Genomic DNA, 21,830 nt, shown 5'->3' on the forward strand with positions numbered 1-21,830 from the left:
TGACTAAAACAACGTCAGACAATGGAGACCTACAGGGCTGACGAACGGCTCAAAGAAAAGTGTAGTTTCCAAGTGTTTGCCAAGTGTCAGATTGTATCCTTATCCAGCAACAATGTATCGACTGCTTCAAACAAAGCAGTTCAGTTTGTTATCATTCATGAATGTATCAAGTTTGTTAGACAACGTCTTCAATGTTTGTTGCGGTAGGTCCTGTCCTTTCGCCCACTTTCTACACACAACAAGAATAACTCCTTTGTGTATCAATAGCCTATATTACGTGGCATTGCCACCCGTGGCCACAATACAAAAAAAAGAAAATAAACCACCACCCATATAGTATCTCTAGGGTAGTCTTCCAAATCGAATCCAGTGGTTGTCGAATACGAGTCATACTCCCACAATCTCAAAGATCGGCAAATACATTTTCCAGCGCAAATCAAAAGTCATGCCGCTGATGTCTGCCTGCAAATGATGGGCTCAGTACCCACATTTACTTGTTGCAAAGCAACGTCGACTGTTGTACCATAATCAAAACTGAAACAATCCATTCGCTGTAGAGTCCCATTGAAAATTTAAGGAAATGCAAAAGTTAATGTTTTTGTTTGCTCCTCCACTGAACAAGAAAGCAGGTGTGTCTGAACATGCTATTGCTGCTAACTTCACACCTATGCGAAGCTAGCAGCAATAACGATTAGCCACACTAATGGAATCTGCCTTCAAAATAAAAGTTCACAATTGAAAGTGGTGCAAATGGATAAAAATTGTGGAATTATTACATATTTGGACTAGATAATGTTCCAACGTTGTTATATAAATTCAACAAAATATAACAATTAGTTAATTTGACCAACAACAAAAAAGGTCAGTTGAAATTGCACTGTGGATGTGTTAGAATTCAGAATTGCTTTGGGGTCAAAGTTATATTTCACTGTACAATCTTACCTATGGATTGTGGATCCATGAAATGGTGTGTCAGCAGTGATGGAAAAAGTACCCAATTGTCATACTTGAGTAAAAGTAAAGATATCTTAATAGAAAATGACTCAGGTGAAAGTTACCTAGTAAAATACTTGAGTAAAAGTCTAAAAGTAGTTGGTTTTAAATATACTTAAGTATCAAAAGTAAATGTAATTGCTAAAATACACTTAAGTATCAAAAGTAAAAGTATAAATCATTTCAAATTCCATATATTAAGCAAACCAGATGGCACCATATTTTTATTTAACATTTTTTAATGATAGCCAGAGGCACACTCCAACACTCAGACATCATTTACAAACAAAGCATTTGTGTTTAGTGAGTTCGTCAGATCAGAGGCAGTAGGGATGACCAGGGATGTTCTCTTGATAAGTGTGTAAATTGGACCATTTTCCTGTCCTGCTAAGCATTCGAAATGTAACGAGTACCTTTTGGGTGTCAGGGAAAATGTATGGAGTAAAAAGTACATTATTTTCTTCAGGAATGTAGTGAAGTAAAAGTAAAAGTAGTCAAAAATAAAGTACAGTACAGATACCCCAAAAACCTACTTATGTAGTACTTCAAAGCATTTTTACTTAAGTGCTTTACACCACTGTGTATCAGCTTACTCAGTGACACCCATAGAACACACGTGAAGAGTTAACACAAATGTTAGCCTTGATACTCTTATTAGGGGACTTTGTGGTAAATCACCTCCCAGTCAGCCTATTGTGCGTATTTACATTCATGTTTCACTGTACAGCCTTACGTATGGATTGTGGATCCATGAAATATTAATGTCAATATGCGTAAATAGGCTGAATAGTGAGGGCAATTGCCACAGTTAAAGTTCCCTAATTAGAGCTACAATGCTAATATTTGTGTCAACTCTTCACAGTTATGTTCTGTGGGTGTCACTGAGTAGACTGATACCCCAATTCCATGGATCCATAATCCATAGGTAAAACTGAACATTGCAATATGAATGTTCAATGCACATTGTAGGTTGACTGGTGAACTAGCGTGTCTCAGTTCACACTGGTGTCAAAGACCTGCAATAAGATCTACGAGGCTAATATTTGTGTAAACTCTTCATAGTTGTGTTGAGTAGACTGATACACAATTTCATGGATCCACAATCCATATGTAAGGCTCTACAGTGAGATATGAATGCCAAAAACGCACAATAGGCTGACTGGGGAGGTGATTTACCACAAAGTCCCCTAATAGATTTAATTAGGATCCCCATTAGCCGACGCCAATTGCGACAGCAAACCTAATAAGAGCTACGACACTAATATTTTGGTAAACTCTTCACAGTTATGTTCTGTGTGTGTCACTGAGTATGCTGATACGCCATTTCATGGAGACACAATCCATAGGTAAGGCTGTACAGTGAAATATAAGTATGCATCCAAAAAAATTCTGAAGTCAAATAAATACACAGTGCAATTTCAGCTGTCTTTTATTTATTTTGGGGGGTCAAATTAGCTAATTATTGTATTTTGTTGAATTTATATAACAACATCCCAACCTTGATCTAGTACAAATGGCATCACTTTCAATGGGTCACGTTCAATTGGGAACTTTTAATTTGAAGGCGAACCGCAAATGCCACAATTGTGGTTAACCGTTATTGTGGCTAGCTTCACATAGGTCTTGGAGGGTGAACGCTACCTCCCACTGCTCCTGGGTCCTGAGCCTTTTTCTACGCGTACTGCGTGCAGCTGTGTGCATGTCATCGAGAGTGCATGCTTGTAACCTATTTATACTTGACTATTTTCAATAAGAGTGCCATCACTGTTTTGGATCCAAAAAAACTATAACGAAAGCCCCAATGGTAATGTGGGGATATCACAAAAGCACAGAATAGAAAAAAGTAGACATCTTGGGCAATTACTTTCAGAAGGTTATTGAAGCAGGTGGGGCTACTACAAATCATGACAGCTTAGAAACACTACTACAGCCAGCTATATACAGTACATCTCAACCTTCTCTCTCTCTCAGTGCCTGTGTGTTGTGTAGGGCAGGAGCACAGATAGATCAGTTGTCCTGTTTCCCTTTTTAGGCTATCACACCACCACTAGGACAGACTTGGCCCTGTTACAGCACCAGAGCTATGTGGAACGCTGCTATGTCAACATGTGCTGTGGGAAGGCCAGGCTAGCTCATGCCCCAAAATTGAGGATTTGTATTTCCGTGACTTGACACAGTGTTGCATTTGGTTTACATTTACATTTGGTACTACATTTTAGTAAACAAATGACCAACTACATCACATCCTTTAGAATGAATGGAACCTAGTGAAACGGTTTTCTGTTTGCTCGGGCTACTGTGCAAACAGGGATGATTAGAATTGGTGCTAGGCCTATGAGAGGGATCCCATCTGCTTCCTTTTGCTTTTGCTCAGTGCAAATGTGGTTCCTTTAATTTAATGTTGACTTCAATCTGGCCAGTCATTTCAAACTGTCGCTAAGCTTGAAATAAGATGTTGTGCCCATCAACAGAGTACTTAAAATACAGACTGTTACAGTGGGGAGAACAAGTATTTGATACACTGCCGATTTTGCAGGTTTTCCTACTTACAAAGCATGTAGAGGTCTGTAATTTTTATCATAGGTACACTTCAACTATGAGAGACGGAATCTAAAACAAAAATCCAGAAAATCACATTGTATGATTTTTAAGTAATTAATTTGCATTTTATTGCATGACATAAGTATTTGATACATCAGAAAAGCAGAACTTAATATTTGGTACAGAAACCTTTGTTTGCAATTACAGAGATCATACGTTTCCTGTAGTTCTTGACTAGGTTTGCACACACTGCAGCAGGGATTTTGGCCCACTCCTCCCTACAGATCTTCTCCAGATCCTTCAGGTTTCGGGGCTGTCGCTGGGCAATACGGACTTTCAGCTCCCTCCAAAGATTTTCTATTGGGTTCAGGTCTGGAGACTGGCTAGGCCACTCCAGGACCTTGAGATGCTTCTTACGGAGCCACTCCTTAGTTGCCATGGCTGTGTGCTTCGTGTCGTTGTCATGCTGGAAGACCCAGCCACGACCCATCTTCAATGCTCTTACTGAGGGAAGGAGGTTGTTGGCCAAGATCTCGCGATACATGGCCCCATCCATCCTCCCCTCAATACGGTGCAGTCGTCCTGTCTCCTTTGCAGAAAAGCATCCCCAAAGAATGATGTTTCCACCTCCATGCTTCACGGTTGGGATGGTGTTCTTGGGGTTGTACTCATACTTCTTCTTCCTCCAAACACGGCGAGTGGAGTTAGACCAAAAAGCTCTATTTTTGTCTCATCAGACCACATGACCTTCTCCCATTCCTCCTCTGGATCATCCAGATGGTCATTGGCAAACTTCAGACGGGCCTGGACATGCACTGGCTTAAGCAGGGGGACCTTGCGTGCGCTGCAGGATTTTAATCCATGACGGCGTAGTGTGTTACTAATGGTTTTCTTTGAGACTGTGGTCCCAGCTCTCTTCAGGTCATTGACCAGGTCCTGCCGTGTAGTTCTGGGCTGATCCCTCACCTTCCTCATGATCATTGATGCCCCACGAGGTGAAATCTTGCATGGAGCCCCAGACCGAGGGTGATTGACCGTCATTGAACTTCTTCCATTTTCTAATAATTGCGCCAACAGTTGTTTCCTTCTCACCAAGCTGCTTGCCTATTGTCCTGTAGCCCATCCCAGCCTTGTGCAGGTCTACAATTTTATCCCTGATGTCCTTACACAGCTCTCTGGTCTTGGCCATTGTGGAGAGGTTGGAATCTGTTTGATTGAGTGTGTGGACAGGTGTCTTTTATACAGGTAACGAGTTCAAACAGGTGCAGTTAATACAGGTAATGAGTGGAGAACAGGAGGGCTTCTTAAAGAAAAACTAACAGGTCTGTGAGAGCCGGAATTCTTACTGGTTGGTAGGTGATCAAATACTTATGTCATGCAATAAAATGCAAATTAATTACTTAAAAATCATACAATGTGATTTTCTGGATTTTTGTTTTAGATTCCGTCTCTCACAGTTGAAGTGTACCTATGATAAAAATGACAGACCTCTACATGCTTTGTAAGTAGGAAAACCTGCAAAATCGGCAGTGTATCAAATACTTGTTCTCCCCACTGTATGTAGATTGTGTTAAAAACATTCGTTTGGATGATAAATCTATCTCATTTTTGAATTCGTATTATGATCCCAGGGCACTGTTTTCCATATGAAAGCCCTAACCCAGATTAAACATTCATGTTTTTCCAGAGCAGTACAATAATAGCTCAAAGGCACAATGTTAACCATAGCTCAGCCCAAAATGAAAATCACTCCCCCGGTGTAACCAGATGGGTCCCAGACAGGCAGTGATGTGGGCGCTGCATTGTGAATGTCTGCTGGAGGCCCTCCTATTATTAATTAATGTGAGTGGCGAGACAGCGCTGCGGGTCAGTGGCTGCAAACAGTAGTGGTTGTTTACTTTCTGGAAGGAAGGCGGCAATGTAGAACTAAGGCCCTGTCATTAGTGGCCTAGCAGGTCTTTAGGACCCCACCCTGTATGTACACACATACTCCCTATTCCGTCATTGAACAAAAAGCTGAAGACATTTTTTGCTCGTTTCAAATCAGTTTGAAACAGTAAGTCCAACAGTCATCAGAGGCATATAGATGTTCAATTGTGTACTAATCCGTAGTAACATTCTGTAGCCCTAGTTAATAGATCATTCTAAACGAAAGCAGAGCGACTTCAGAGGGAACATAACCCTCAGACATAAATTCAGCTGTCAGGTCTCTCAGAAATGTTAGGTACGTGGGGCCATGGGTATATGAGGCAGGGCATAAGGACGTTGTGCTAAGCCTTTGCTGCTGCTTCTGCTGCTGTGTATGTGTGTGTGTGTGTGTGTTGTGCGTGTGTATGTGCATGTGTGTGTGTGTGTATGTGTGTGTCATTGCCAGCTGACGCAGTGGTCAGAGCCTCGGATGAGTCTAGTCAGCAGATGAAGCCCATGCCTGATTGGACACTGGGGTAATGCCTTAACGAGATGAAGGATGTACACAAAGGGCAGTTCCAGGATATGTTATCCTTTTTATGGGAAACAGTTAAAGTAAGCAAATCTCTCAGATTTTACTTTGTATTTTCCATACTGACTGTACTGGGACTAACTGTTTATAAAATTACCATTTTCTTTTATACGTTAGTATTGTTGTGGGTCGTTAAGAAGGTTCGCTTGGGGATTTTTTTTTTGTCATGAGTAGACAGACTGCAGGGCAAATTCTTTCCTCCCTATGTCAGCTCTTGTTTAGCAAAACCACACACCGTGACGTAATCACAGCCCCATTATGGGAATGGTTCCATAGAAATTGAGGCCATCTAGTGGCCATTGTAATAATGTATTAACTTGTAAAGATGTTATAATGTTACAAGGCAGCAATAATAGCCATACAAATGAAACATACTTACATTTGCCTCATACTGCATGTTTATCCTGTTTGATTTCCATCAGTGTAAAGATACCATCTCTCTATCCACTCACTATGGACATCACAAGAGATCATAGGTCAAATTGAACTCAATTAAATGTGAGGGGATTCTGGTAGTACCAGTAATCTGGATTTCTCTCTTCCATTGTTAAAGGAGGGGCATGTATCACTACTAGATGTAAAAAAAAATCACATCATGAGACATCTTTGTTAAAATTGGCCATGAGCAAGTTTCCTGATCTGGCCAAGCTAAATCACAATGCAGTCAAAAACGTGATTAATTTTATAAATATTTCCACACTATGTGGTTGGAATAATATTGTGAAATTGTGAAAATTATCATAATACCTTTTTAGCATAAGAGCTGTTTGAAAAGACAGCCTGAATTTCCAGCATGTTTTGCTGGGATGGAGTTTTGGCATGCCAGGTGAGATCACCAATGGCGTAAATGTGTTAATAAACCAATAAGAAAGAGAGTTCCAAACCTCTCTTCCAATTACAGCTAGTTCTCAGATTTCCCCTACCCACTCAGAATAAATCCAGAAAGTCCTTGCAAAATTCTTGCTTGAGAAATGTATCTTTACTAAGAATCTATTTTTGTTCATTTTAACTCTTTTAATTGAAAACAATCACAGTAAGGTGCTTAATTGTTACCCAGAAATGATTTGATATTTAGATAAAAACGGCTGCATTGGACCTTTACTGTAGAGCAACCTATCCGGTTGAAGGCAGATCTAACAAACACCCGAATGATTGGTGGACAGGTTACCACTGTGTTTCCCAGGTTGCACCACCTACATGAGGTGACCACAGGATTAGTGGAATTATTGAGCCCTGATTAGTTATCTGGTACATACAAGATGCCACAAGAGAAACACACTCAAACAAACGTATGGACACTGACATCCTACTGTAAGTATGCTGAGATTTTATTTTATTTATATTCTATCTATCATTTCACGTGGCTTCTATTTTCATAGATTTACCCCTGAGAACAGTGGTGAAAGTGTTCTATTTGTGGGATTAAACAAGTAACATGAACGATTTTTGAGTGAACAATGCTGTGTGTGAATTGGGTATTTTGTCATGGACTAATACAGCTTTGCATAATTTATATGATGGGCAGTGCATTTAGGCTGTTGCACATTGTTTACATTAAAAGGTTGTACACGTGGTTATCACTGTTAACTAATAAAGCACACTCTGTTGTCTTCAGATTCAACCATATCAATATTCATCATTGCAGTCAGTGACGTGTTTTATTGCCGTCAGAGTTTACTTTTTACTTTAATCTGACAACGTGCTTAATTTGCACTTTTATGGTCTAAATGTCTGAACTTAAATAGCCTTTTATTGCTACATTGGAATTTGTATAGAGACAAAAATATTTATTATATAAATAATTCACCTGACACCCGAAACCGTATCAATAAGAAATATGAATATTGAAAATATATTCTGTAGGTCAGGGATCATCAACTTTGGGACGATTTTTTTCTTGCGCGGATGGTCGAGGGGCGGAGAAACATAAATTCACTCTGGCTATCTACTCCGATTTCAGAGGACTCTGTTTGAATGAGCCAGAGTACAGAATAACTGATGAATTTCCGAATGTGCAACACCCGTTGAATATGACCGGTGTCAGTAAAACGTCGGCCAATTTGTTTTATTCAATTGTTGTCAGCAGCACAGTTACAGTCACCACAACGCTCTAGATATCATGAAATCAGCCTAACCAGTTCTGCTAGGGCGAGTAAAATGACAGAGTGAGTTGTTCTTTCATTTGTGACTGGAAGTAGCTAGCCAACTTTAGCCAGTTAGCTTGGGTGCTTGACTGCAGTTGTGACCAAACGTTTGGATCAAACCTACTGTGATCCTGAACGCCTCGAGAGTGAAACGCTCTGAATTTAAGAACGGACAATCTGACAGCGCTCTGAATCTACGAACGCCAGAGTGCACTGAATTTATGAACACACCCACAATTACACATAATTTGTAGACTGCAAATTGACCACAGATATAATACTTAACTAAAACATAATTTCAAACCATGCTCACATTTGTGTACAATCTCTCTATTATGCGTGGGAATACTTGGGAACAGATTTCCAAAATTAGATTGTATATACAAAAAAAAAGTTGAAGTCGGAAGTTTACATACACTTAGGTTGGAGTCATTAAAACTCATTTTTCAACCACTCCACAAATTTCTTGCTACAAACTAAAGTTTTGGCAAGTCGGTTAGGACATCTACTTTGTGCATGACACAAGTAATTTTTCCAACAATTGTTTACAGAGATTATTTCACTTATAAATCAAGGTATCACAATTTCAGTGGGTCAGAAGTTTACATACACTAAGTTGACTGTGCCTTTAAACAGCTTGGAAAATTCCAGAAAATTATGTAATGGCTTTAGAAGCCTCTGGTAGGCTAATTTACATAATTTGAGTCAATTGGAGGTGTACCTGTGGATGTATTTGAAGGCCTACCTTCAAACTCAGTGCCTCTTTGCTTGACAGCATGGGGAAAATCAAAAGAAATCAGCCAAGACCTCAGAAAAAAATGTGTAGAGTCTGGTTCATCCTTGGGAGCAATTTCCAAACGCCTGAAGGTACCACGTTCATCTGTACAAACAATAGTACGCAAGTATAAACACCATGGGACCACGCAGCCGTCATACCGCTCAGGAAGGATATGCGTTCTGTCTCCTAGAGATGAACGTACTTTGGTGTGAAAAGTGCAAATCAATCCCAGAACAACAGCAAATGACCTTGTGAACATACTGGAGGAAACAGGTACAAAAGTATTTATATCCACAGTAAAACTAGTCCTACATCGACATAACCTGGAATGCTGCTCAGCAAAGAAGAACCCACTGGTCCAAAACCGCCATAAAAAAGCCAGACTACGGTTTGCAACTGCACATGGGAACAAAGATTGTACTTTTTGGAGAAATGTCCTCTGGTCTGATGAAACAAAAATAGAACTGTTTGGCCATAATGACCATCGATATGTTTGGAGGAAAAAGGGGGGCTTGCAAGCCGAAGAACACCATCCCAACGGTGAAGGACGGGGGTGGCAGCATCTTGTTGTGGGGGTGCTTTGCTGCAGGAGGGACTAGTGCACTTCACAAAATAGATGGCACCATGAGGAAAGAAAATTATGTGGATATATTGAAGCAACATCTCAAGACATCAGTCAGGAAGTTAAAGTTTGGTTGCAAATGGGTCTTCCAAATGGACAATGACCCCAAGCATACTTCCAAAGTTGTGGCAAAATGGCTTAAGGACGACAAAGTCAAGGTATTGGAGTGGCCATCACAAAGCTCTGACCTAAATCCTATAGAAGATTTGTGGGCAGAACTGAAAAAGTGTGTGCGAGCAAGGAGGCCTACAAACCTGACTCAGTTACACCAGCTCTGTCAGGAGGAATGGGCCAAAATTCACCCAACTTATTGTTGGAAGCTTGTAGAAGGCTACCCAAAACGTTTGACCCAAGTTAAACAATTTAAAAGCAATGCTACCAAATACTAATTGAGTGCATGTAAACTTCTGACCCATTGGGAATGTGATGAAAGAAATAAAAGCTGAAATAAATCATTCTCTCTACTATTATTCTGACATTTCACATTCTTAAAATAAAGTGGTGATCCTAACTGACCTAAAACAGGGAATTTTTACTAGGATTAAATGTCAGGAATTGTGAAAAACTGAGTTTAAATGTATTTGGCTAAGGTGTATGTAAACTTCCGACTTCAACTGTGTGTGTGTGTATGTATGTATGTGTGTGTGTTTTTTGTTGTTGTTTTTTTTAACAAATTCGGCCCGCATTCCGACAGTTGGATAACCCTGCTGTAGTTTGAAGTCTTGTTGATAGTTTATGCTCTACCTGACTAGTCTGGGTTTAGGCAGCTTATGGAGATTGAGCAGATGCAGAGAGCTGAGGCCTGCTGGATTTATTTAGCACACCTCAGATGGACAGACACTCACACACCTGCTGTTTGTGTAGAACCAGACTGTGGCAGACTACACACAGGTACAAAGATTTGTCAGACAACTGGTACGCTACCGTGTCTTAATGTAATCAGACTGTGCCAGCCAGGTCAGCCACATAGTTCCATAACACGTAGTTGAGAGTCTATATACATTTATGCTGTTCATTGTAAAACAATAAAACAAACCCCATGGTGGAAACCGATGGACTAGTTTATGGATAGTTTATGGGGATAGCAAAAAGGATATACAGTAAGCAGGTAATACACAGACCCAATGAATAGTGTATCCCGAAAGGGATAGGAATGCAGTGTTGGTACAAGCAATGTTACCTAGTTTAACCAGGTACTATAACCCATGCTCTTAGAAAAAAGGGTTCCAAAGGGGTTCTTTGGCTGTCCCCATAGAAGAACCCTTTTTGTTTCCAGGGAGAATCCTTTTTGGTTCCATGTAGAACCCTTTTGGGTTCCATGTAGAACCCTCTGTGGAAAGGGTCCTAATGGAACTCAAAATGGTTCTACCTGGAACCAAAATGGTTCTACCCGGAACCAAAAATAGTTTTTCAAACGGTTCCCCTATGGAGACAGCTGAAGAACCATTTTACGTTCTACAAAGAGTATTCTTTTCTAAGAGTGCAGTTTATATAGTCACACAGATAATACTAACCTTTGTCAAAAATATTTCAAACAGTAAAGAAACGATCGACTTTTACATTAAGATCTAAATGGCTCTGAAGTCTTCAGGGGTTTATTGGCCCTGAACCCGATCACCTGACAGTAGCCTTTGTTACCTCAGCTGACTTAGCACCGGTCGTTCTGTAAGTCTATAATTTGCACGTCGACCCTGTGTCATAATGAGCTCTTCTTTCAGGTGGGGACTGAGGAGAAGATGGTTGCCGCTGTGCTCACCCTGTTCTGTTTCACCACAACTGAACATGTTCAACCTGATGACCAACTGCTGCAGCTGGGTCTCCAAGATCCAGCAACCCATCAGGTAAGAATTACTTTCTTTCAAATGGATTAACACAATCCCTCAGTCACTTGCGATTACAAATACTCTGACTTAAATTGCTCCATATGCTAACTCCAGCCCCATATCTTGTATTTTCACACAGGAAAGTCAATGTACTCGTGGTCGGTCTTGATAAAGCAGGAAAAACATCCACTGTCAGGGGGATGTTAAGAGGTAATGTAACAGTGACTTCAATACAAAATAATTAACAGGAACCATGCAGTAGACATTACACATAAATCTGCGTATGGCTGACTGAGGTCCTCTTGTAACTATTCTCGCTGTCTGCAGTGCCCCCGGTGGACGTGGGTCCAACACATGGGTGTGTCCGCACGGAGCTGAGAGTGGAGAACTTCCTGGTCACCCTGCTGGACATTAGTGGGGCCCCGGAGGTGCGGGGGTCCTGGAGAGATCTCTATGGGGAGGTCCATGGGTTCATCTTTGTGGTGGACTCCAGTGACCGGCAGAGGATTAAAGAGGTCAAGGAACTTCTGACGGACCTGCTGAAGCAGCCTAGAGTGGCGGGAAAACCACTACTGGTGTAAAGACTAATTCTTAAATCAAGTTTGAGTTCATGTGAATAGAATACTTGATCAACCTTAAAATAAAAAGTAAAGCTATATTTGTTATATTTATAGCTTATAAGTATGTTATACAATATTCTATGAGATGTATATGACAAAGTGACAGATAATCTATACTACCTACTTTAAAACCTTAGTGTTGCCATGGTACAGTGGGCAAGGAAGGACAGTAACGAAACTGATTAGTGCTTTCAGTGTAGTTTTTTTCATTTTTTGAATCCACTGAATAAACTGTGTTGTGTTTTAGGCTGGCCAACAAGCAAGACAAGATGAATGCCCTGCTGGGAAGTGAGATAATTGAGCTCCTGTCTCTGGAGAGACTGGTGAACCAGAGCCGTTCTCTGTGCCACATTGTGAGTCTAGTTCTCACACACACCACTCTCCACACAGCCAGACAGAAGAGCTAGACAGACAGCCAGACAGCCAGACAAAGGAGCCAGACATAAGATCCAGACAGACAGCCAGACATAAGATCCAGACAGCCAGACAAACTGACAGCCAGGCAAACAGACAGCCAGATTATGTTTATTATGTTCAAGAGACAGATACATAGACAGACAGAAATCCATGTAGGCTACATAGATTTGATTATGTTGTGCCTTTTCGCTTTAGGAGCCTTGCTCAGCCTTAATAGACCTGCGGAGGTGGACAGACAGGAAGACGCTGCGGGGTCTTCGCTGGCTTTTGCGTGCTGTCAATCTGGATTACCCAGAACTCTGTTCTCGCATAATCAGGGACATCAGGGACAGGAGACCTCTAGCACCAGACGAGAGGGACAGGCGTGGGAAGATAGAGAGGAGCCGCAAGCCAAAAGAGGAAAGGTAAGAGCGACCATAACTATCCCAATTGGCACAAACTGGTTGAATCAACGTTGTTTCAATGTAATTTGTCAACGTATTGTGACGTGGATTTAAAAAAAGTTATCAATCGAAACTGTTGCTTTGAGTGTGAAATTTCAGGTTACAATACAATTTTCAAGATAGACACACCCTGTATAAAATATGTTGAATTTGTACCGTTGAAACAATTTCAGAACTTCAACGTCATATACACTATTTTTAAAAAATAGCAGCACCTCCTACTGGAGAGTTCATCTAAAGCTATTCATTTAGTTTCCCATCCAGGATTTTAACTAAGCCCACCTTTGATATTTGTCACTGACTACTACCAATGTGCTATCGTGAGAATGATCATTGAGAGATCCCTTAATAACTAAATATATTCACTGTTGCTATTGAAGTCATTCCAAAGGGTAGGTTTAACAGAGCAAATTAAATGAAACCATACTTATTAGGTAAAATATCATCAATTATACTATTTAAGCCTATATAGCATTTTCAAAGTCATCAACAGCTATTGTTAAATATTTTATTAAACAATAGCTCAAAGATTTTATTTATGATTTTTTGGTTTTACAATACAAAACATATACATACAAATGACAACATACAGACTTACACAAACATCCACAACATCCCCCCTGCCCAGACCCACCTGCTCACACCACCATCTCCAGTGGCCGTATCACTCTCCGCCACATGGCCTCAAACTGCACCATTTTGTTTCTCTCTGTCGCCCACGCACTTTCAACATTTAGATAATAAAGCATTTGACCTTTCCATTGTGTTAACGATGGACGATTGCTAGATTTCCAGACAAGTAAACAAATTATATGTTGGATTCACATCTCTAAATAAACCAAAAATACAAGTTAAATAATAGGATTAAGCCAGTGTGTCATATGAAATTATCCAAGCATATGCTTTAAATGTTGACATTTGGTTACAATGTCAACCAAACACAATTCAATAATATTTTTGTAGTACAGTAAATAGCCTAAAGTAAAGGCTATCTTACAAACTAATGTAACCTTATTTATTCAACCTTAAAATGAGTCACACTTCCATGGACAAACTCTGAGGTTACTGGAACTATAAATGTCTTCTTATGTAATCATAGAAGCGTGCAAGTTCAAGATAGCATGCAAAGCTCGCTGGTCTGTGGAGATCTTCACAATTGCTGTAATAATCTGCGCAGAATCTTGAACAGCATTGATCACTTGCACTTTGTACTTTTAATGTCATCTCAACTGCCATCCATTTGGTTCTGCTATTAGATAAAGCACAGTGATAACCCATTAAGTTGTTGTATAAATACAAAATGTATGACATTGTATTTCCATTTGAACTTTGTTGTTCTTTTAGATGGTTGAAAGCATAGTGATAACACATTGGGAATTCAACAAACGTCTGTCTGTCTATTTGAGTCGGTGAATAAAGGTTGAAATCTCATCGATCAACTTCTCAACCAGTTATTATCCACATTTCCACGTTGAAATGACATGGTGTGCCCAGTGGGATGTGCCTTCAGTTAGACAGAATATCATCTGTCTTGGCCAATGTGTTAATATTGCATTCACAGAATATGTATCCATGAACTACTTCAAAGACATGGCCCATGTTAGCTAAAGCATCATGGCATGGACCCTTTCTCATGTGAAATGTCTATGTGTAGAATCCGTGCCAGCAAAAATGACCTTCGTAAAGTACAAAGTCCTCAAGAAAAGGACCTAAGACCCAAGACCCCCCCACTACAACCCATTCGAAACATATTGAAAAAGGTAAAGACATTGAAATGTACAAATCAACTGATAATCTTTAGTTGTAGATCCACTTGATCTTGATAAGATTCCAATTGATTATTTGTAGTGAAACAATCTACTCGTTTGAGTACATCTGGAGATGCACATTCATTTTCATTGCTGGAATATGTGAACTGAAAAGCCTTGTTTATTGTAGGAGAGCACTCTGAAAAAGAGGCTTAATAAAAAGAAGAAACAACAGGTGAAGATTAAGGACACAGACGAGAAAAGCGAAGGAGAGCATGCGGAGGAGGAGGAGGGGGAGGAAGGTAGCACAGAGGCAGACCCAGAACACAGTGTGCGGAAAGAGAAGGCCAACAGTCCCCTAATACCTCCGAAACGAAGGAAGCTGAAACGTAAAGCCAAAGTGAAGGAAGAGACCCAAGACCTCCCAGAATCAGTTGACAACGAAGACAAAGACAACTCAAATAAAGGTAGCTGTGCTCCTCAAACAACACTTCAATCTGTCTCCAATGTCTTGGAGCATGTTTTATGATTTATTAAGAGGTTACAACATGTTATTAGTACCTTTGAATATTGAAATGTGCATCTGAGTTGATAACGTTCACATTTTCTCATCTGTTGATAAAGGGGACAAGAAGAAGAAGAAGAAGAAGAAAGTGGTGAAAGTGAAAAAGAACAGGATCAACTCTGAGAAGATGCCAGGAGCATACTCCCAGCCAGTTGACCTCTCCGCGACCTTTGGTGAGCCCCCAGTCTCTCCTTTTTAACTCACACTGAAATGCAACGCAAAAAAATGAGACTTTGTCTGAGATATGTGATTTCCCTGTTTCTTGATAGATCTTTACCGAAAAGCCATTTTGGCTCTGAAAGAGCGACATAATCAGGGCCAGTGAGAGGAGAAGGCTGAGCGAGAGTCCTGTGTCCAGTGTGTGACGACGCAGTCTGCTATCCTGGCAAGGGCAGCACTCCAGTGATTTATGAACACGCTGAGACACCTTAGTGACTCACCCCCAGCCTCTTCCCTACAAACCACCCAGACCGCTACCTGACTGACTGACTGATTGACAGAGGGAGACATGCCCTGCCTGCAACTCCTCCACAACCTCCTTGTCCATTCTATTACCTCACATTTCTAACGTATGGATTACAACTGGAGTTTTCAACGGCTTTTGAAGGACAATTTCAAAATGCTTGATAGATGTTTTTCTTAGCTGCTACTGTGTAGGAACTGCAAAGCCAATGCACCCCCTTGAGAAATGTGTGTTTATTTTATCTCACCAAAATATGTTATATGAAAGATGTATTTATTAGTGGTTATTTAATTATGTGCAGTAAAAGTAAACAGTTGTTTACAAACATGATCAATGTACTGGCCAAAATATTTTAATCCCTCCTCATAAATATGAATAGAGTTGATCTGTTTATATTGTAATTTTGATGGAAAAAGTGACATGCTTTTGTAATGTTCGTTTGCTTTTTATATGACTGTTTGAAAAATGTCTCACAGACCCTGTTTTTCAACAACAACAACATGGTCAGTGAAAGGAAAATAGAATTTTAAGAGATAACACCACCAGGTCAATTTTGAAGAAAGAACAAATACAAAACTGAAATGTACAATAAACAATCACGTGCTTCCTTTACAATGTACCATATGCCTTGAAGTGTGCTTGTGTTTGTTCACCTTGAAGATGATAATGCTCTGTTGCTTGACCCAGATTCAAAACAGTCCAAACAATAGGTCAAGCGCCGAACTAATAGTCAGCCATATGTAACCATGTTTCCTATTTCATTCGGTGTTAGCTATTATTTACTTATGCATGCTGGAAAAGAAACTCTGATTAAAAAAAGGTTTTCTTGTTGGACTATGTTCAAATAATATCCATTCGTAATTTTTGTAATTATATTACATATAAACTGATAATATATCTTGGTATGGGCTCCATAATTGGGCATTTGGACCTTGGATCCTGTGTACAATTTAACTTTCGCCATTTTTGTCGCTCTTCGAGAAGCCCACCCCCCTCAGCATCTTCACAGGAGAGAATACATTACAGCCAGTTGTTTCAGTGAATAGGCCTGCACTAAATAGCGGCCGCGCGGAGACACACAGGTTGGTGGGTGGACCGGGACACACAACACTGAAGATGGCTTCACCGAGGACGATAACAATTGTGGCCCTCTCTTTTGCTCTTGGCCTTTTTTTCGTCTTCATGGGCACTATAAAGCTCACACCAAGATTAAGCAAGGATGCTTACAGTGAGATGGTAAGTAAACCTTTAGCAACAAACCGCATCTGCAGCTGGAAGCGAAAGCCATTGTTCTGGCCATATATACGCTCTCAGGCTCTAATGTGCTGTTCGCTGCTGACCCACATTTGGATCATGAAATAAAATAGCATATTATATCTAACATACATATGATTTGATTGTATGTTTTGTTTCAATCGTGGGAATGAATTTAAGAAAGCAAGCAAGAACATGATGGTACCTGCTGCATTATTATATATAGCCTATAATAGGCAAAATTATTTATTGAAGTCTGACGATAGAAAAACATGACTTTTGTGACAGAAAACAAAATATTACCATTCGGCATTTCAGATAAGCCCACATAATTGAAATCGAATGAATTGGCTACAGGCTACAGTAAATAGGCCTGTTTGTTTGAAATAAAATAAGACTAGGATATGGGCTAACAGTAGCCTACACATATGTTCAGTAGTGTTTTATGGCGAATTATTTGTTATTATTAGCCAAATATGACTTAAAAACGGCATTTGAAGGTACATTTTAGCCTAGGCAGCGCATTCGAACAAATTCTACAGTCAAATTCTGGGATTCACTAGCCGACCAGTCGATTAAACTCTTTACGATGGAGTTGAGCGGCGACTACTGTGGGCGGTCTGGAGCTCCGACATCACGACATTGTTCTGTGTAATTGCGAGCTATTCTTTGGGTTCTAAAATCAGTCGTTTTTGTTAAAAACATCCTTTTACGTGTTGTCGGAGCTCCAGTCCGCCGACACTAGCCCCCACTCAACTCCATTGCAAATCGTGGAGTTCAGTTAAATCAGCTAGGGGTGCACCTGCCGGTGTGGGGCTGATGTTGAGTCTCTCCCTACCAATGATGTTAATGCTCACCTGTGCTCTTCTCGTCATTCATATATGTTCTAATATAATTCTTATTCTATGGCGAATAGGCCCCTTCATTAGCCTATATTTTGGTCATTGAGTATTATTATTTATTTTTGTACTTTTTACCCCATTTTCTCCCCAATTTAGTGATATCCAATTGGTAGTTACAGTCTTGTCCCAGTACGGACTAGGGAGAGGCGAAGGTCGAGAGCCATGTGTCCTCCAAAACCTGATGCCGCCAACCCGCACGGCTTCTTGACACACTGCTCGCTTAACCAGGAAGCCAGCCGCACCAATGTGCATCCGATCTGGAAACCTTGTCAGCGTGCATGTGCCCGGCCCACCACAGGAGTCGCTAGAGCGCGATGGGGCAAGGACATCCCGGCCAGCCAAACCCTCCCCTAACCCGGACGAAGCTGGGCCAATTGTGTGCCGCCTCATGGGTCTCCCGGTCGTGGCCGGCTGCGAAACAGCCCGGGATCGAACCCGGATCTGTAGTGATACCTCTAGCACTGCGATGCAGTGCCTTAGACCGCTGCACCACTCGGGAGGCCCCAACGATTTAATCTTTTAAGTAATAGGCCGATATCAAGGACAGTGGTTTTGGTGGTGCTTGCATAGGCTACTTACAAGTATAACTCTTAAACCCTATAGTTAGACTATTTTGTGAAAAACAACAGAAAAACATCTGTCAGTGTCAGTGGCGATTTTAGCATGTACATCTTGGTGGGGCAACCTCAACGACAACAAAACAATGTTTAGATGCATGCCAGCAAAGCCACTACACAACACTTAACAAAACATGAATTGCACTATAACGTAACAAACGGTGCCCACAAACTGTTAGGGCCTACATAAATCTGTCCCAACAGCAGAGCTTTCTTTTCAGCACCATGGAGTAAATCCTTACCACTGCTACACCTGGCTATCAGCGGAGCTTCATCTGGCAGCGAAACAGTTCATTCAGCCTCATTTGCTTTCTTTAAAAAAACATAGCTGATATGGCTGACTTCCTTAAACAAATGTGGTTTCTACTGACAATTGAGATGTACAAACTATGGCATAAGTGGACGACAGGCGGATAAGAGGCAATGCGTAGAGCGGATAAGAGGCAATGCGTAATTTCTATTAAGACATTAAATGTATCGTCTCACTCCAACTTTTGATGTAGAACTGGAACTTCCTTACATGTTCTACAAATCGGAGAAAGTATATACTGTGGCCTATAGTATACCACTAGTAATGAGCAAGTTCTCTCTTTGATATCTATGAAAATGAATGCTGAAATGTTCTCTCTCACGTTTTTTCTTTAGAAAAGGGCATACAAAAGCTACGCAAAGGCCTTGCCAGGTCTAAGGAAGATGGGTATCAGTTCGGTGCTGCTCCGTAAGATCATTGGCTCACTAGAGGTGGGCTGTGGTGTGGTTCTGACGTTGGTGCCAGGGAGACCCAAGGATGTGGCTAACTTCCTGCTCTTGCTGGTCATGCTGGCGGTCCTTTTCTTCCACCAGCTAGTAGGAGACCCCCTGAAACGATACGCTCATGCTCTGGTCTTTGGCATTCTGCTCACCTGCCGACTGCTCATTGCCCGCCAGAGTGAGGACCGGCCTGAGAGGGAGGAGAGCAGGGAAGAACACATCAATGTTCAGGAAAAGAACAAAGTCAAGCAGTCCTAATCCAGCCCAATCGTCTAGTCTGGGCAGAGCAACAGCTAAATGGAACCTTGTGCGTTTCTTTGGATTGTAGCAATTCTGATTCAAAAGAAACACAGTCGCTATTAACAAGTGATATTTTTATGTTTCTTTTTGACACAAATACTAATTTGAGTGACTTTGTTGGCTTTGAGACTGCTAATGTTTTCCGCTATTGAAGATTGGTACTTTTCTATTTTTTATTAGCTAGGAAGCTAATGATATCCCTTGAATTCAATTGTTATTTTACAACAATTAAGCATGGTTCATATTAAATGGTTAAAAATGAACTCATATCCTACCACCACTGTTCAAGATATATTGTTGGTGAACATTGACTCACATTTATTTAAATATAATACACAGTATCACATATTTCTATTGGTATTAGTAAAACAAGAATAATTTCAGTGAATTCAGATTACTTTCGTTAAAGCTTTTACCTGTTGATTCGATTTTCTTGTAAGTATTCCTATGCATGAAAATGTACCCCTTTTCGCCAAAGACAAATTGAACGGTCAAATGACAAGTCTTTCGCTTCATCACAAATTGATGAATCACTTTGTTGAACCCAACACTTTTGTTCAAGAACTCATATGGAGGAGAGACCTATAGGAAGGCATATTGCTAGCAATTATGTACATACATAATATGTCTATGGTTGCTAGCCTAGTGCTGTCTCTATGTCTCTGGAACATAGTCAATAGTCCAGCTACTTTGTCAAATGACATGTCCAATAAAGGACTTGATATTTGTCTCTTAATAAAGGACTGTCTCTCTTTACATCCAGTGACAACAAAGGCTTATGTTTATCTGTGATTCTATTTTGTGCTTGGATTTTATAACAGTATTCTGTTGAATTACTATATTAGATAAGTATTCGTATGAGTATTAACATTACCACTGGATCCTTCTTGTAATGTAAATGTATTTGATTAATATATAAGTGGTGCTACCTTCAGTAATGATGAGTAGATAAAGGGACGTTTTAGTCAGATGAGCAGTTGGTCTTTAACATTCACAATAATTCTGTAAAACAAGATGAGATAAATAAAAAAATGTACAAGCGGATCTCCAAGCTGTGTGTTCATTGTGTATCATTTTAATTCAGTTCAAGTCAGCAGTTGTTTACAAAACATTCCAAACATAAAGTGTGTAAAAAGAAGAATGAACGCTTGGATTTGCATTCCGTTTATTGCAAATTTAGAGTACCTGAACTTGGATCCTTGAAGTGAATGAGCCTACTACACACAATTATGTATATAAATCATTACCTTCACATCATCAGTTTATGCATGTAGGAAGGAAAGCGAACTGGCAGATGAGTTGAGTTTGAAGTGGAGGAAGTATAGGGCTTAGCGTGTCTCTCGAGGAGGCTAAAAAGAGATTTTGGCTTAGAAAAGATTAATATTTTCAGGAGTCGGGTAATAGGCTATGTGAGGTGAGTTTTAGGGAAAGAGAGAGGAGGTTGAAAAGACTAAGGGATTTGAATCTGTTGAAGCTCGCAATAACAAGGGAGAGGGTATGTCGAGGAAGATTGGTGTCAAGTTCAAACAGAGTGAGCCGGACGCCAGTTCAAGTTCTGGAGGTGAAATGGAAGGGGTAGAAGGTGTTGTGAGGAGCTCGGAGCCCGAGCCTTGCATTGATGGACATGGTTATGATAAAGATAAGTTTGGTCCAGTAGGAGTGACATTTTTGGAGAAAGTGGATCCTTGCCTTTTATGTGGATCCATTTGTGGTTTAAGGGCGGTTGGGAAAGTGAAGGTAACCTGTAGTGGACTTGTGATATTTGTTTGTGTTTCTTCTGACCAGAGGGAGCAGGTGCTCCGTGTCACACAACTTGGGTCAAGATCTGTTTCTTGCTTTGCTCTTAGGAACAGGGCACCATTGAAAGGAATGATTTCTTAAATAAATATGCATATGTATGCAGCATGGTTACCTGCATACGCACAAGTATATAATTCCCACTGGACTTTGTTTCCCTAGCATCATAAAAGTAGCTTCTTACCCCAGATTCTCACACACACACACACACACACACACACACACACACACACACACACACACACACACACACACACACACACACACACACACACACACACACACACACACACACACACACACACACACACACACACACAGCGTTGGCGTAGTTCAGTGGATGCCATATGTTTCAAACTTTTACATTTTTAACTTCCAATCCCAATTTGCTTGAGTAACGTTATCGGTAAACGATGAGATGAGCGTTTTCCGCTTTTTGTTTTCTTTCTTTCAAAAAATGGGATTCCAAATGTCTTCCTGTAGGAGGCCAGAACCAAATAAAAAGGGGGAGGAAAGAGTGATTATGAATCATGAGGGGAGTGGGGCTACCTGC

General features: G+C 40.5%; 2 protein-coding genes across 4 annotated transcripts; both read left to right on the plus strand.

Moving 5' to 3' along the window:
* Nucleotides 1-21: 21 nt before the first annotated feature.
* arl13a (ADP-ribosylation factor-like 13A) lies at nt 22-16,276 on the plus strand. 3 transcript variants are annotated; one of them, XM_071398589.1, is made up of 10 exons: nt 22-203; nt 11,297-11,419; nt 11,541-11,611; nt 11,729-11,978; nt 12,269-12,374; nt 12,634-12,842; nt 14,536-14,641; nt 14,820-15,096; nt 15,254-15,367; nt 15,464-16,276. In XM_071398589.1, the coding sequence occupies exons 1-10, from the start codon at nt 22-24 to the stop codon at nt 15,517-15,519; spliced, it is 1,494 nt and encodes a 497-aa protein (XP_071254690.1). In that variant the 3' UTR covers nt 15,520-16,276. The 3 variants fall into 3 exon arrangements, with proteins under 3 accessions (XP_071254690.1, XP_071254691.1, XP_071254692.1); XM_071398590.1 differs by lacking the exon at nt 22-203 and adding an exon at nt 5,880-6,057; XM_071398591.1 differs by lacking the exon at nt 22-203 and adding an exon at nt 7,140-7,345.
* Nucleotides 16,277-16,646: 370 nt separating this feature from the next.
* LOC139574226 (novel acetylcholine receptor chaperone-like) lies at nt 16,647-20,531 on the plus strand. Its single transcript, XM_071398594.1, has 2 exons — nt 16,647-16,893; nt 19,076-20,531. The coding sequence occupies exons 1-2, from the start codon at nt 16,774-16,776 to the stop codon at nt 19,436-19,438; spliced, it is 483 nt and encodes a 160-aa protein (XP_071254695.1). The 5' UTR covers nt 16,647-16,773; the 3' UTR covers nt 19,439-20,531.
* The last annotated feature ends 1,299 nt before the right edge of the window (nt 20,532-21,830 follow it).

This window comes from Salvelinus alpinus, chromosome 4 (assembly GCF_045679555.1).
Source record: "Salvelinus alpinus chromosome 4, SLU_Salpinus.1, whole genome shotgun sequence".
NCBI lineage: Eukaryota > Metazoa > Chordata > Actinopteri > Salmoniformes > Salmonidae > Salvelinus > Salvelinus alpinus.